The sequence below is a fragment of the Neurospora hispaniola genome (assembly GCF_033458365.1).
Source record: "Neurospora hispaniola strain FGSC 10403 chromosome Unknown B0T23scaffold_3, whole genome shotgun sequence".
Classification (NCBI taxonomy): domain Eukaryota; kingdom Fungi; phylum Ascomycota; class Sordariomycetes; order Sordariales; family Sordariaceae; genus Neurospora; species Neurospora hispaniola.
The window spans coordinates 4,516,032-4,532,293 of NW_026944408.1; the positions used below are offsets into that span (position 1 = coordinate 4,516,032).

General features: G+C 52.9%; 5 protein-coding genes across 5 annotated transcripts; 2 read left to right on the forward strand and 3 right to left on the reverse strand.

Annotated features, from left to right (window-relative positions):
* Positions 1-1,075: 1,075 nt before the first annotated feature.
* B0T23DRAFT_440972 (uncharacterized protein) lies at positions 1,076-4,458 on the forward strand (the record flags this gene model as incomplete). The annotated part of the gene is made up of 3 exons (XM_062840741.1): positions 1,076-1,279; positions 1,464-3,122; positions 3,204-4,458. The coding sequence occupies 3 exons, from the start codon at positions 1,076-1,078 to the stop codon at positions 4,062-4,064; spliced, it is 2,724 nt and encodes a 907-aa protein (XP_062694649.1). The 3' UTR covers positions 4,065-4,458.
* Positions 4,459-5,194: 736 nt separating this feature from the next.
* Positions 5,195-6,580, reverse strand: B0T23DRAFT_428134 (ATP adenylyltransferase-domain-containing protein; the record flags this gene model as incomplete). The annotated part of the gene is made up of 2 exons (XM_062840113.1): positions 5,195-6,382; positions 6,452-6,580. 2 exons carry the CDS (start codon positions 6,578-6,580, stop codon positions 5,195-5,197), a joined length of 1,317 nt encoding a protein of 438 aa, XP_062694650.1.
* A 370-nt stretch (positions 6,581-6,950) lies between these two features.
* B0T23DRAFT_403985 (inositol phospholipid synthesis and fat-storage-inducing TM-domain-containing protein) lies at positions 6,951-8,118 on the reverse strand (the record flags this gene model as incomplete). The annotated part of the gene is made up of 2 exons (XM_062838834.1): positions 6,951-7,052; positions 7,111-8,118. The coding sequence occupies 2 exons, from the start codon at positions 8,116-8,118 to the stop codon at positions 6,951-6,953; spliced, it is 1,110 nt and encodes a 369-aa protein (XP_062694651.1).
* Positions 8,119-9,210: 1,092 nt separating this feature from the next.
* Positions 9,211-12,662, reverse strand: B0T23DRAFT_129173 (pectate lyase superfamily protein-domain-containing protein). Its single transcript, XM_062832160.1, has 2 exons — positions 12,118-12,662; positions 9,211-11,739 (listed from the first exon to the last, which is right to left on the reverse strand). Exons 1-2 carry the CDS (start codon positions 12,541-12,543, stop codon positions 9,325-9,327), a joined length of 2,841 nt encoding a protein of 946 aa, XP_062694652.1. The 5' UTR covers positions 12,544-12,662; the 3' UTR covers positions 9,211-9,324.
* Positions 12,663-13,855: 1,193 nt separating this feature from the next.
* On the forward strand, positions 13,856-15,561 carry B0T23DRAFT_378467 (uncharacterized protein). The gene has a single exon (XM_062837099.1). It carries the CDS (start codon positions 14,176-14,178, stop codon positions 15,133-15,135), a length of 960 nt encoding a protein of 319 aa, XP_062694653.1. The 5' UTR covers positions 13,856-14,175; the 3' UTR covers positions 15,136-15,561.
* Positions 15,562-16,262: the final 701 nt, after the last annotated feature.

A 16,262-nucleotide genomic window follows, 5' to 3' on the forward strand; every position in this document is an offset into this window, starting at 1 on the left:
CTTTCTTTGCCTTGCCTTGCACTCGTTCTGTCACATTGTAATTGTTACACTCCCATCGTCTCTCTTCGGATCTGCCGAGCACACCTCGACCCTACATTCGCCGAACTCCGACACTCAGCTGTCATCTGAGATCCTATCCACCAAGCCTTGGAGGTTCCCGCTCACTGGCACCGCCTTTCCATCTCCCCACTACCGCAGCCAGAAACTTGAGCCAACCATATCCAACCCAGTGAAGGAACAGGTGGTTAGAGTCAAGGCATCCACCCAGAAAATTCTCAGGTTATCCCGGAAAGTTCGTCCTCGGCTGCCTACTTAACTCTTGCATGACGAACCAGAAATCCCAACCAGATCTGACCGCACCACGCGCACGAGCCCGACGATTTGTTGACCGTTGTCAGGCAGCAAGGAGGAGTTCTTTGAACACTTCCCCTCCCGCATCACCACACCACGCCATCGTTGCGGGGCTCCTCCACCGACCCGGAGGGCAGCAGAACACCCTTTGGAGCAAGACAAGTGCCACGCAAAGACGCAGAGCAGCGGTGAAGATCGGGAAGAATTATTGAGGGGAAATAATCGAAGGTATACAGAGATACTATCGAGAACTTTGACGGCAGTGTGGTGAGAATCACACCCGACTGGCCTGGCCTCCATCAAGGACCTGGACGACGGCGGAGAACAGACGTAAGGAACAGGCTTGCAAAGCAACTTTGAGCTCACCGCCGACTTTCTGTCCAGCAAAGACACCAAGAAGATGTTTATCAGTGACCCAAGATCCTCTCAAGAGGAAGCCGACGAGATGGTTTGGCACAATAACCTCCTCGAAGCAGCCACCGCACCCGCAGTTACTGCTTCAACCGGCTTTCCACCTGCTTCTCACAACAATCTTAATGGTCTTGACAACCAGTGGAACAAATACGTGAATCTAGAAGACTTCTGTCAAACGGCACACACCAACGACAGCGTCACTGTTCCTTCCCTCCACCACATTCATCACAATCTTCAGTTTGACCCATCTTCTTCTCACCTGGACATGGACATGGACATGATGACTTCCTTCAACACGTCCTTTGACACCATGTCTGCGAGTTCGCCGTCGGTGGGCGCCACATGGAGCGAATCATCTCCAGAGTACGAGACGTGTCGCCAACATGAGGGACATGGTAACAGCAACAACACCAGCAGCAGCTTCAACCGACCTTCCACCGGAAGCAATCCAAGTAATGACGCACAGTCTTTCTCTCCCACGAGTGACGCAAGCTGGGGCTCGTCTCCCGCTCCGGTATGTGTGGAGTTCTCTTCTGTTTTCCTGTCTTTTGTCTCCATCTGTGTCTCTGTTTCTGTTTCTCTTCTCCATTCCTTTTCCCGATACACTACCCCAATCTCTTCGCTTTCTTCTTTGTTCATCTTCATATACAAACAAACCAACATAGAACATGTTACTGATCAGAGACTACTTCCAACAGCAAATCCAGGGCAGCTACATGGACCTTTCGGATACCATTGCCACCACCACCACCACTACCACCAGCGCTAGCATCACATCTCCCCACAGCAACAGCAGCATGTCTGCCTATCCCGGTCACCAGCAGCAGCAACAGCAACAGGCAACAGAGCTATCACAACACGGACTTACAGATGCGTCCACGTGTCTACAAGGAACTGTTGAGACAGACACTCTCTTCAACAATGCCAGTGGTGCTCCTCCTAACCAACAAACTCTGCCGAATTTTGGCGTGGTCTGGACCTCAGCCCCGTCGTCATCACAGCCAACCGTCATCTCGGCTTCGTCCCCGTTTGTTGCCTCCCATCAAGCTCAATCAAGGTGGCACAACCTTCACCAGTACTCTGTCTCTGGTGAGCCGTTGTTGGACGAACCTCGGTTGTCCTCGTCCCTTTCCCTCGACAACATGTCCGAAGGAGGCATGTCTACCATGCCCCCCAGCCCCATCGACCCATTCCACAATATTGGCGCTGGCACTGGTCACCACTCACTGCTTATGGGGTATGACGGCCTCCCCAGCCCTACGCATAGCAGCTTCGGAGTTGGACCCTCTTCTACCAACGGCGGTGTCTCACTTCAGCACCAGCACCAACAGCAGCAGTACCCATCAGTCATGCTCAACGACAGCGGCCTTCCGTTTGACACCAATGGCGGTAGTAACTTTTCACATCACCCGTCCTCGTCGTCCTCCTCCTCCGGTGCCAGCGGTGGTGACGTTCTCTTCCGAGGCCCCATTTCCAACCGCACGGTATTCGACTACCCGCCTTCGGGTTCTTCACACCTTCAACATGACACCCATGTCGCCCTAAAGGCTGAGGGGCCATTGGCTGTTGCGCCTACCTCTCTCTGGCTGAACAACCCTCACCACAAAACACCGACGCCCCATCCCTCGCCTGAGTCATCCCCCATTGGTGCAAACAGCTTCTTCCATCAGAACCAGATGCCTCTGCCTCTTGACTTTGGCAGCAGCAACGCTCATTTTGGAAGTAGTCCGCATATCAACACCAGCCAACTACACCCGCACTACGTCCAACAACAGCAGGCAAGCAACCGGGCACAACGCAAGTCCCTCCCTCACAGCCCCCCGCGTCGTGGAATGGGCGGTGGTGGCCGGCCATCCAGCCCCCGTTACAACCCCGCCGTCATGGCAACCCGAGAGATGCTCCCTTCTCATCCCAACTCTCCTTCCATTGCCTGGGCGCATCACCAGGGACAGGGCCATCCTCATAGTCTTCCTCATCATCATCCTTTGATGATGAAGCCAAACACCATTCCCTCCCACCATCACCAGCAACCTCACGCCTCACTGGCTTCCATGTCCTCCCAATCCCGCAGACAACAACCCTTCCACCACGGCGTCCACCCCTACCATAGCCTGCCCTCCTCTAGTACCAAGCGTCGCAATCAAGGTCATCAAGATCACGTAACCGACCATCTCAAGCGCGCTAGAGCGGAACAAGACGCGCTGCTGGTGAAGCTTCGCAACCAAGGAAAGTCGTACAAGCAGATTCGCCAGATTGGACGGTTCACCGAGGCGGAGTCGACTCTCAGGGGACGGTATAGGACTTTGACAAAGAGTAGGGAGCAGAGGGTTAGGAGGCCGGAGTGGACCGATAAGGATGTGAGTATTGCCTCGATGCCCGGTTTGAACTGAAATTTGAAGAAAAAATAAAGGGATGATGGCTGACTTAAGTGAAAACAGTTACGTCTCCTAGAAAAAGCCGTCCGCGAGTTCGCCAAAGGGCCATTGAGCGTTACTTACTCCAACCCGTCCTCTTCCTCCTCTTCCGCTGGCCCACCTTCGACTACAACACCACCCACCGACGAAGCCATGAGCATCACTTCCCTCGTCTCCAGAGACACCACCAGCACCAGCACATCCTCCACCACCTCCCCCTCTTCCTCCTCCTCCTCTACAACCCCACCAGCAGCCCCCAAAACAACTCCCAAAGGCATCCCAACCACCACCACCAAAATCCCCTGGAAGCAAGTCTCCCACTACATCTTCTCCAAAGGCGGCTCCTACAAGTTCGGCAACGCCACGGTCCGCAAGCGATGGGAGGAACTGATGCGCGACCAGCTTGCAAAGGGCAAGGATTTGCAAAAGCCGTTTTACGAGCAGCGGAGTAAGCGGAGTGCTTACCATTTGCTTTCCCAATCTCAGTCTCTGTCTCAGTCTGGCTCTCCTTCCGCTTCCGCTTCTGGGTTTGCTGCGTCCAACAACAAACGGGGTGCTGGTCAAGTACCTCTACAGAGAAGCCAGGGTCAGGGTCAGGGCAAGACTGCTGGTGCTGAGGACACCTCTAGGAGACATGGAGAGAGAAACTCTAGTGCTGCTCAAATCAAAAACGAGAGAGGAGGAGAAGAGGGCAATGAGGATGGGAATCTGGCGTACTCGGATTGGCTGGATATGAGTGCTCTAGGGGATGATGCTGATGAGAACCATACGAACCATAAGGGCAACGGCACTGATGGCGATGGAGAATATGAGCTTTCTGATGCGTCTGATTCGGAAGAAGAGGAAGAAGAAGAGGATTCGGATGATGATTACATGGAGGAGTGATCGCCGTCGGCACATCATCCTCTTTCCACCCTCTCTCTCTCTTTTCCTACAGATCGTTTTCACCTTCCGGTCTTCATCTACCTGGTCTTCATTCACCCTAATCACAAACCTGTCGTCACTTGATGGCTTTCCAAATACGCGAGAAAATTGTGTGTGTGTATACATACCTACGAGTTCCCTTTTCTGTACTTTTGTTAGTACCGTGCAGCCTTTTCTGTACCGATACAAAACAGGATGGGGCTCGTTATAAGTAGGTCGGTACCACTACAAGCACATACAGATACACGCGCGCACGCAGGGAGATCGACAAGCTGATGAACAGACGACACTGGAAGGGCTCAGATGGGTGATGGTGGATGATACATAATATGGTAGATGGAGAGGTGAGGAAAGGAAGGTGGAGGCAGATCAATAAGGAAGGAAGAAGAGACCTAGATAGACAGAGAAACGGAACTCAACACAGGATAGGTAATAGCACCGATACGCGCCAGGGATGGGAATACGAAATGGAAAGGAAAAGGAAAAGGTGACGGGACTTAATGGACAGGACCACGCCAGGAAGGAAAATGCAAAAAGGAAAAAGAAAAGAGGGTATCAAAAGGACCTGGCGTTGCGTTTCGGTGCATACATACACTAGCTATTACTTCATCAGGAGTTCGGATATTTCAGCGGGTTTCTTCGTCACTACTGTCATTTTCCTACTCGTCCTTTTCTGGTGTTCATATGGCGGGCTCGGCTCGGTTCGGGAGACAAGGCAGGCGGAGAGGAAATAGGATGCAAACGGTGGTCACTGGGTCTAGACTTCCACTTGCGGTGTTAGACAGATAGACACAGTTCAGAACCGTAATATCGATTTCATGTTATAGAGAAAACGGGCTTGGTTGATGGTATCGTTCATTGCTGGAGCGATGGTGATGCGTTGTCGTTCAGTGTCGTGATGCCCAACTCCGTCCGGTTAACCGGAGAAGCTCGTTCAATGTCTCACCAACGAACCGGAACCTGGCACACAAGCTGCAAGAGGCCCGACACCCGCCCGCCTCTTCCAACGGATGGATGTACGTAGACGGTTCAAACGGACATCCACCCAGCAGCTTACCACCTCCTGTCTTCGCTAGCTCCTCACCACCTCCTCACAACATCCCCTTCCTCCCCTCTTTCCTCCCCTCTCCCCTCTCACCCTCACAGTCATTAGGCACCCCAATCACCCTCAACAACTCCCCTACCTTTTCCGGATTCTTCCTCAACGCATCCCACTCCCTCTGACTCTTGACCAGCGCCGTGCCCGCCAACACAGTCCCATTGAGCGCCAACTTGCCCACTACCACCTCTTCTCCCGTCTCCGGATTCTTTTCCGTTATCGCTGATCCTTCCGCCAGCCGAGGAACAATAACCATGACGTCCCGCGTCATGGCCAAGTTGTACGAGATGGTTGCTTCGCCGCCGGTTTGTATCTCGTCGGCCTTTTCCTCCTCCTCTTCTGCTGCCCCTTTTGTTGTTGTCGAATCTTGCTGTGATGCACGGGACTGTTGTAAAGACAGCTGATACAGCCGCACAGCCTCCCTAGCGCGTCTATACAATCCCAAATAAATCTGGTGCACTTCCTCCCCTGACATTTCTGGCGTCAACCGCTCTGCGAAGGTCTTGAACGGCAGTAGTTTCTTTTCCGTTTCCTTGTTGTTGTTGTTGTTGTTGTTGTCCTCAACCAGTTTCTGCGCCAACACTTCCCACCTCTTCTTCTTCTTTCCCTCCCCCTCTTTTGTTTCCGTCTCCCTCTCCGTCTCAACACATTCCAACCCCTCCCTCATTTTTTCCACAACCAAAAGCTGTAAATGCCTATGCGGCTGACTTGCTCCACTATGCTCACCACAGTTAAAAAACGCAAACAACTTTGGCTCTTTCCCTACTGTTGTTTCATTTCCGTCACTTCTTCTTTCCCCATTGTACTTTTGGTCATAGCGATGGTGATAAACCTCAATACACCCCCTCACAGCTTCCAAATCCTCCCGCTCCAACAAGTGCGTCTGCTCTTTATACCCCCTCGTACACAGGATGAAATGTTCCGGGACAATCGCAAACTTGTTCAGCACCAGGTTATGATGTGGAGGTAGCGGGCAGATGAGCATGGCAGGGGAGGGATTATCAAAGGGGTCGAAGACGAGCTTCTTTCTCGGGGGTTCGGGGAAACCATTTTCGCTGGGTGTGGGCTGCGACCCGATGGAAGTCGTAGAAGGCGGCGAAGGAACGCGATGGTCGATTTGCCCAACTGGTTTGGGCGCTTTGGGCTTGTTGGCTAGGGAAGGGGAGAAGCGGAGTTGGAACTGTGGTTTTGAGGGATAGGTTAGAATTAAGCTTGAAGGTCAGGTTTAGCGGATGGAAGGAAAACATACAGGAATGGAATTGACGTCCACCAAAGTGACTTGGGTCGGATAAAAGTTGACGTCGCCTGATGCGCGCGCCTTGTTGAAGGCCGTCCGGACGAGCTCGGGGAGGTTTGGCGGGGCTTTGATTGGCGACATGTTGGTGTCTCGGGCTGTGTCTGTGTCTGTATTTGCCATGTACAGGTAAATGCGATGCGCTGCGCAATTGACTTTTGTGTCGTTGCGTTCTGTGCGTTGCTGCGTTGGCCGTTGTCAGGAGGAAGTTTGGAGAACGTGGGGTCAATTGCCGTCGCGAATAGCTTCGATGAGGTCATGGGTGGCCCGTGCGCTGCTCCCCACGTTGCTTCAGATCATCATGAGCGCTGATGGAACGGAAGTAGGGCAAGCAAACAGTAAGAGTACAACATGGATATTACGAGTAGTCTATGCTATGCCACAGTGTAGTGCTACGGGTATCTCACATCCTTCCTGGACTCGGTGGTTGTCGTCCCATCACTCCATCCATAACTTAAACACCAGGCAGGCCAACAATTCCACGCAACGCCGGGACGAAGCGCGGCACAATGTACGTAAAGTACAATCCCATGAGCGCGACAAGAAGCCCAGTAAGCTGTGAATCTGTTAGCAATCTGCTTCCTCAATACTTCCGTTGACGAAGAGAAACTCACCTTCTCAAACCACGTATGAAAGTAAATCGCCGTCATCAACAACATCCACGCACTCAATCCCACCACTACAAAGACCACCTTCCCCCCATGTCCCAACGCATCCCACAGCCCTCCTCCCGTCACCACGTCCCTCACCTCCCTAGCCTCATCCATCTCCGGGCTATAATCATCCCACCTCTTATCAGCAGCCAAATCCGTTCCCGCCGACTTGACCGCCCCATCACCCATCACCACCGTCCTCTCATCCCTCACACTCCGTCTCCAATAATGCCTCGCAACCACCCACCCAACCTCCTGCACCAAAAACGCACTCCCCAAAACCAACAAGAACACATGACCCGAGATATCGTGGCCGCCCTGCCACTTGCCTCCAGCCGCCTTACACGCCGCCGCCGTGACGAACTCCTTCAAGCCCGCCACATCCACGTTGCTCCCAACAGGCCCAGGCATCGCATCCGCCTTCACCTGCGCATTCACCCGCCCTTGCGCCTCCTGACACTTACCCCCCGTCACGCGAAACCCGCGATCCACAATCGCCGGACCAAAGAACCATTGTGTCACAAAAACCCACCAGAGCGTTACTAGGCCCCATCTTACCACGGCTTTTACTTTTCTTCCGGTTCCACTTCCATTGTCTCCCCGAGTCCCGCTGCTGATGCTGTTGTAGCCAGGATGACTAAACAAAAACCCAAAGAAAGAAACAGTAATCCAGAACCACGCCCTCTTGACGAAAAAGACATTGAACAAGTTATCTTTGCGCGCAAAATACGAGGGGACGGCCGCGCCGCTTTGGACGTGCGATTGCGAGACGAAGTCGTAAGGACTGGAGCGGGCAGACGGGTTGAGCAGGGAGAAGAGGGTGCCGAAGAGGAGGAGGGTCGGGTACAGCGCGAGAGCGACGAGTTCGGTGCGGGTGGGCCAGTGTGGGTTGTTGCGCTGGCTGGTAGTAGTTTTGGTAGTTTGGGTTCTTCCCCCGTTGGATGACGAGAGTTCGGGGGAGGAAGCCATGGTGGAAGAGAGCTTGCGATGGGTCAAGGTTGCGGAGGGTTGTTCGTCGGGGGAAGAGGGGATGGCTGTGGCTGGTGGCGCATCCATTTAGGTGGTGGTGGTTTTGTTTTTTTGGTTTTTGTACGGCGTAAGTTAATCGTCGTTCGACAGGATTGTTCGTTTGGCTATCGCAAGGGAGTGTGACGCCGCGATGCTGGTGTGTTGCCAGTTCAGGGAGAGCGTGAGCTTGTGAGTAGTCGAGTAATGACAGTTTGTGTTTTAGGACGTAGTCGACATGACAGGAAATAAAAAGTCTGAGACAAGTAGCGAGAAGTTGGCGAAAAGAGATCAGCAACAAGTTGTGACGATATTCTTGCTGCAGTCGTCCGGCCTTGCTCTTTTTGGGACGGAGAGCCAAGGAGTGAGTGTGTCGCGATGCAAGATTGTTTGAGGGACCGAAGGCCGCTATGACGTTACTATCTATCCAGCTGAGCTTGCCTGCCCCGTTTGCGCCCCGGTGTTGCCAAGTTGCGACTTCGCTTTGACTGCGACCGAGGTTGATGACTCAGCAAGCAAGTGCGTAGTGCATCTGCAAGCAACAACCCTAACCCGTAGAAGCAGCTAGTACAATCAGGAGATATCGATCTGCCATCAACGCCATCAACGCCACGGTCACCCATCACCGACCAAGCACACACTTTACTACGCTGTCACTCAGTCACTCAAACAATGAACAAAGAAGTCCTTTCAAAACGAAAATCTATTTTCGGCAGTCTTCACCCATTGGTTGACGAGACGCCATCATATGTTCATGAAGGGTGGTGCTTGCTATATACGAATCTCCTTTTTCTTTCTAAACACCGACTTTTCCATCGTGCTGAATATCAATGCCAAGGTCAACTGGTATCATATGTAAAAAGTGAAGCCGCAAAGTTTCCTGTGTGTACCCTCCATTGTGATCCCCCCTCTGTTGTTCAAGGTGAACGCCGAACCAAATGATGTAGAAAAAGCAAACTGATGCAGAAATAAGAAAAATGAGGCCGAAGAAACAACAAAAAACCAAAGAAAAACACAAGACAAAAGGTGAAAAGGCGTCCTGGCTGTCAGCCCGTTCAGAAGAATCGAAAAATGTTGGTCATGAAAAGTGAAATCCAAGAAGAAGAAAAAAGTGGCCAAAGACCAAGAACCTCTTTGCGCGTTACATAGCACTACTCACAGCCCAACCGCCTAGATTGAAGACTGGAACAGCGCCAGCGTCGCGCAAAAGTTGTTCCTGTTATCCTTGTCCTCCGCCATGGTCTGGCCGTCGATAGTCAACATGTTCAAACTAGCCTTGGTGCTCAGACCAAAGATGCTGACCGCGCTGTTCTCGAGGGAGACCATGTTGGTCTGGCACGACTGCGTCTTGAGGCAGTCCTGGTCGTAGTTGTTGAAGAACGAGTACAGGCCGGCGCCGAAGATGAACACATCCTTGGAGTTGACGGCGCGGACACCCCAGGCGCGCTCGCACGTACCGGTGCTGTCACCCTGGCAGGACTTGGCAAAGTCGGGGTCGTTGTACTTGGCATTGACCTCATACGGCTTGGTGGAGATGGGGTTGCCCTGGAAGTAAGGGGTCTCGGTCTGGATCAGGCCAAGGTAGACGTTGGAGGCGTTGGAGAACTGGTAGTTGTAGAGAACCGAGTGCTCCGAGGCGGTACCCCAACCCCAGACAGGGCCCTCACCCTCAATGAGGACACCGCGGCCATTGAAGATATCAATCTGCTTGTTGTCGGCCTCAGGCTCAAGGTCGTGGTCGGCAACCCAGAACCACGTGTTCTCGAGGTAGACGGAGCCCTTGGTAGGGACGTGGAGCATCATGAAAGAGCCGAAGCAGTCCTCGGGGATGGCGTTAGTAGCCTCGGGGTTCTTGCCGCACTTCTGGAGCTGGAGATCAGTGCCGGCGTAACCACCGACACGGGCGTGGACATCCCAGAGACCGGCGTCACCCTGCTTGGTACCAGCGACGTTCCACTCGATCAAGATAGCACCGGGCTGAGGGCCAGCAGTACCAAAGATGAGGTCCGACATCTCGACGACGCCAGTGTCACCGGGCTGGCCAACCTGGAAGAGAGGCTTGGGGTTCTTCTGGTCCTTGAAGAAACTGTCGCCGCCAGCAAGGATCATGGGCCAAATCTCACCAGTGATGCGGACGTTCTTGGGAACCTTGATGGTCTTGGTGATGAGGTAAGCACCGTGGTCAAAGTAGACAACCTGATCCTGGGTAGCCTTGTCAAGGACGGCCTGGATGGCGTCGCTGTCATCAGTCTTACCATCACCCTTGGCGCCGGCAGCCTTGACGCTCAAGAAAGAGCTGGCGGGAACGTTCTCATACTGAGGCCTGGAGCGGGTGAAGACCCTGCCATTGGAGTCAAGGAGAACATCAGGCTTCTTGATGGCGGTCTGGGGGCTCTGAACCGCCTTGCCAGCGCTGCCGGGCTTGCCAGTGTAAGCGCGTCCCTGGGCAAAGAAGCCGACCTTCTGGCTGCCCTCGAGAATAGTAGCCCCGGTGGCATTGTTGTAGACGGCCTGAGAGGTACCGGTCATGTCGACGTTGTCAAGAATGAGAGTGCCGTTGGTCTCAGGGGACTGGGGGTCATAAGCAGTCTTGACGCCGATGGGAGTGTTGCTGAACTTGCTGTCGACAACGAGGACGGAGCCAACCGTCTGGGCAGTGGGACCACCGTTGGACATGTCAATGCCGACCTCGCAGTTGTTGATCTCGACGCCCTGGAAGGTCCAGGCCCAGTTCCAGTTCATGTAGATGGCAGTCTTGCAGTCGTTGAAGGTGAGGTTACGAGTCGTGAACTGCTGGTTACCGAAGAAGGCGCCGAACTTGCCGCCGTTGAAGGTCAAGTCGGTCATGAAACCGCCCGAACCGTTGTCCATGAAGATACCCTGCTGAGCATTCTCGGCGCCACCATCCTTGCGCATGTTGAAGACGAGGTTCTGCAAGCTCGTTGCCTGGGCGACCTGCCAGTGGATACCGGCGCCCTTGTTGACAGGCATCTTGGTGAGGTCGATGACAAAGTTGCGAACCTGACGGAAGAAGTTGTTCTGGTTCACCCACCAGTTCTCGCCGCCGTCCTCGTAGGGATCGGAATCGATGACAGCCATGCCTTCGAAGTTGGGAGCGGCCTGGAGGGTCGGGGGGCTGACAGCATCGCCGACAAGCTGAGTGTAGTAGAGCTGAATGAGGGGCTTGCTGACAACGTAGGTACCGGGAGGGAAGTAAACTAGGGCAGGAGTGGTCGTCTGGGAGGAGCAGCCCTTGCCGCAGCGCTTTCCATCAGAAATAGCCTTGTTGATGGCCTCGGTATCGTCAGAGGATCCATCACCCTTTGCGCCGTAGTCGCGAACATTGCGGAAAACCTTGTAGCCGGCGCTGTCCTCGTTGAAGGGAGCGACACCTTGACGATCGATACTGCTCACCCACCAGCCGCCCGTAGCCTGACGGGGGGCTGGAGCCGCCAAGGCTGGAGAAAATAGCCGAATGGCCAGAAGGAAGAAAGCGAGGATGGAAGTAAGGCCCATCATGATGTAGAACCAGCTATATCTTTTGGACCTTTGTTTATGTGTAGACCGGGGGTCGAGGCTCCGGTACTGTGCGAAGGTAAATAATTAGCGAATGTGCCGACAGAACGATTGTGGAAGTTTGGAAGATGCGGAAAATTAATGAGGACAGGGGAGAGATCAGGGGTGCCACGCGGCTTAATAAAGAGAAGGGAAGGCACGCCGAGATGGACAATAGAACAATGCCCATCTTCCCTTTGTTCACACTCAATGATGAATAGGGCCGAATGCCGGCGCCCATTGAGTGATCACCAGCGCTGTGAATGCGCCAACAATAGCACAATAGGGCACCCGTGGTCCGTCTGATCTCTCAATAGGGCAGGCAACGCGGAGGTAGGTGCATCATGCAAGTGGGGGTATGTATGTATGTGTGAAGTTGATATCGGATGACAGATGCGTGTAACTCACCTTGGTGGTTGAAGATGCTGATGAAGAGCCAAAACGGCTGACCAAGTCGGAGAAAAGTAACAAGCAGTAGGAACAGGTCGAATCGAAAATCGAACGAAAGTGGTTGGAATGACTTGGGCAAGGCTGGGCCCGATGGGGGTGAGAATGACTCTTGGTGGCCAGATGGGATGAAGGATGGTTGGGGGGACGACAACTTATACTAGAACGTCTGCAGGAGCCGTTGCATTCGCATATGCCGGCTTTAGGGTGCAGAGGCTCTGCTTCGTCGTCGAATGTATCAGAGTCACAGTCGAGGACGACATGGCCGGGCGCCTCTTCCGCCCCCATGACCATGGCAGTAGTAGTAGTGCTACGAGGGGTAGGCGTGTACATGGAGGAGTGGTGGCAAGCGGTAGCCGCCTCGACGTCCAGGTCTATCTTGGACATGGGGCTGCTTTCTCACGGGAGCTGCTGTGCCTGGATCCGCAACATGCGTTAGTGATGTTTCCCAGGTTCCCTTGTCCATGATGTGTTCCATGGTAATAGCAGGAGGCGATAAGGCAGATGGCATGTCAAAGCGCTACCATGGTGACGGTTTCTTCGAAACAACCGCCGAGCTGGGACTTGGACGCTTGGACAGGCTAAAACAGGCGCGTCATTCATCAGAGATAAAACAAAGGACCACATGGCGAGTGTCTTGGTTGGTGTACAAGTCCTTGGGAACTCAAACAAGCTAAGAGCTAGCTCGGGGCATAAACGAAACGGGAGCCTCTTCTCCAACCGCTGGGCCGGGCAGATCAAGGAGGACTCGATTGGCTGTGGATGGTTGGGTGCCTGGATCGGCTGGATGGGGCAGAGCGGGATCGGACGAAGAAACGGGCCAGATCTGGCGGCGGCACCATGTCCAGAGAAGGAAAAGGTTGTACATACACGGCAATTTCGCCAATCCAGGGGTTTCGTCAATGCAACCGCCAGTCCACTCAACACCACCAGAAAGGGGCCTGGGGAAGGAAACTGGACAACAACACCACCACAAGTTGACGGGCCGCTGGTGCGGAGGGTGGATTCCGCGTGTGTCGCGGTTGTTGTGTCAAAGGTCTCTCTCTACTTGTCCCTGTAGTTTGCTATCTGCAACAAGAGAAACAAGCGACCGGCCGTATGCGACGGACAACGACTTGCTGAATCAATCAATGCCCGGGTAAAAGGTGAATCAGATACGGGCGCGCTGAGTCAACAAAGAAGTGGGCGAATTGGTTATGTTCAAGAAAGGTGGGCGGTTGGAGTGGTGGTGGTTCAGTTCACCAACCTCAACTTTTGGTGTTTCGATGACGAAGAAGACTGAGAAACGAATCTGTCGTCGGTCGGGTTGCAACAAATGACGTTCAAATTGGGCAAGCCGCAGGACGGTGTGCCTTGGTCAAGCAGGGCACTTTGCGCGTTGGTCACTGCGTCGAATCAATTGACGGGCCGGAGGATCATCCCAGCTGCAGCCTGTGGCCCGTGCACCCTCTCATGTTTCACGGTTCCTGGCTGGCGGGCGGGCTCTTTTCCTGTTTAGGTTCATTAGTAACCAAGCAAGGCACGTACCTCTAAACTAGCTAAGTGCGGGGCTGCCTGAAGAACAGGTGTCCACCTTTTTGGGCGCTTCGAATTTCCACTTGTGTGCATTTTTAGACCAAGACCCGACCTGTCCAGTCATTATCCAACACACTGACCCTTTCATTCCACTTCTCCTTTCTTTCTTCAAACTGTCATCGCCTTTCTCTTCTCTTAGTTCGATACGCACGGACACACACACTTTCTCACACTCACTCATGCGACTCACTGGCTGTCGCCTGTGCACAATGTTGCTTGTTGCTTGGGAAACAATGTCGACGACTCGTTCTCGCCTGTCCATGGATTTGTTTCAAACAAAAGGTCCATGCTTCGCTTCCAACTTTCTAGACGTACAAAGACCAGTCGTCACTGATCATCTGCGCCTGATTGGGTTGGGCACCCCGTTTGAGATGGCGTTCCTTGCAGCCCCTGATCCCCTTTTGACTGGTGGCTGCCCCCATCTGTGCCCCTGTCACCAACCAGATGCCCCGCGCCAATCGTTTCCCTTTGTTTCCACCGTTGCCGCGCCATCTGCGCAATCTCCACGATGCCAATGCCATGCCTTTTAAAGAAGAGCCCGAGCCTCACCAACAGTGTAACATAAGAAGACCCATTTGGGATTCTGTTCCTGACCTTCCCCTTCCTGGACCATGCTACCCCTGGCGGAATCGTTCGACTTCCATCCATCATGAGCACCTACATATCCAGACCCCAAGCAAAGTATGTACTTTCAAAGAAACAAAACATCTTGTTTGCTACCTACCTACCTACCTACCTAGTCAGGCTGAGTCTGTCTGTCTCACGACTATTACTTACATGGGGCCATGGTGGCCGCAGCTGTCGTCCGTCAGACTCGGATATATGACTGCGACATCATGTCCCATATACTACAGTATCGTCCACCAACATGGCCATACTCGGTCAATGACCCCCTTTGCATGTTTGTCTGTGGTTTTTGTTTTGGGGAACATCAAGTGCTACCTTCCCCTTTTGTTGGTATTACCTGGGTACCACCCTGCAATTTCAAACCGCCATCACCAATTCAACCTCCATATGCAGGACATACTTTACTGCGTGATGACTTGGCCCCCTCGCCGGTTCCCATTACGAACAGGTGAGAGAATTCACGACTTCTTTGCGCCTTACCTATTCCACATTCGCTGGTTCGTCTATGCTGTGCTCGACACCACATGGCGGCACCAAACGCTGGTTGAAGGGTCACAAAAGAGGACAATCGATAAGACCGAGGCAACCAAAAGTGACCAACACCCCTTTCACGCCTTTCTTCGGAGAAATGAGATGCAACTGAAAGGAATGGGAAAAATGCACTCTACCTTGCCATGTGGCGTGTTCACGTTCGAATCAAAGCCCTCTCGTGGCTCGTTTACACGACAGGCCGAAACTTGTTTCTTTCCATTCACCACTTGCTGCGATGGAATCTAGACCTTAACTGCTGATCCTTGGCCAGGCACCCACTCGACTTTATTGGTGAGCTCGGTGAGGTACCTCGGTGCTAATAGCTAGTTGGTCAAGGCACAGCAGACTGACCGATACATCGTTGCTACTATAGTGTGGCGAAGGCGAACGTCCCATGGAAAGTGGTTCATGCCTCAACACGATACCGAGGACGGTAGTCGCCTCCCCCTTTTCCGATAGAATTTTGTCGTTGGCCCGTTGCACCACTTTTCAAGTCTGGGCGGGGAAGTCTCGGCTCTGGATGGCCATGACGGGGAAAATCTCTTGTTTCGGCAGTGCTCCCGTTTCTCTGTTTTGCCTTTGACGATGCACATCGTCGTTACACGTGATGCTTGTCCCATGCTTCCTGACTATTTTTTTTTTTTTTTCCTTTTTTTTTTTCCTTTTCTTTTTTTTTTTCTTCTTCCCAGTTTCTGAGAATAGAGTCTACCTCAGCTCATCCCATTACCCTCTCCAGATCTGATGGTATCTCGCTGGCATATAAGTTTCCAGGATATTGGTTAGGAAAGAAACAAAACAAATGCAACGACAACAACAGGGATTTCGAGTACATCGCCTCATCCTCGGTAGAAATAAGATTGACACTGATAATCCCCACGACTATTGCAACTCCCACCACACCCCAAATCAACAGTTGACATTCCCGGTGTAGTATCAGTTACTCATATACAACCATTCGGTTCGGCCCCAATGTCCCGCAAATTTGATGCTACCATTCATTATCACTGATGTCTTCTGAGCTTGCCCTCCATTGCTCCCTCGAATAGTTGTACATGCCACTCTTGATATCACCATGAAGTAATCTATTCCTGACACGGGACTCCCCTCATCATTTCATCACTCCTCAATATACCATCCAATCCCTAACTTGCCCTCTTTTTAAGGTAGGCATGCCTGACCCCAAAAAGCCGTGTGCTACGTGTACATGTAGCCGTTCACAAAGTTAGACGGGATCGCGAAACATTGAGCTGCCCAACCCTATATACATCTTCATTCTAGAAACGTTGCTCGGTCCCCTCCTTACCTCAGTGAACCGTTTCAAGCTCTTTCATCGTGACCGTCTATTTTGCCATTTTACCACTTTCAGTCTGTTC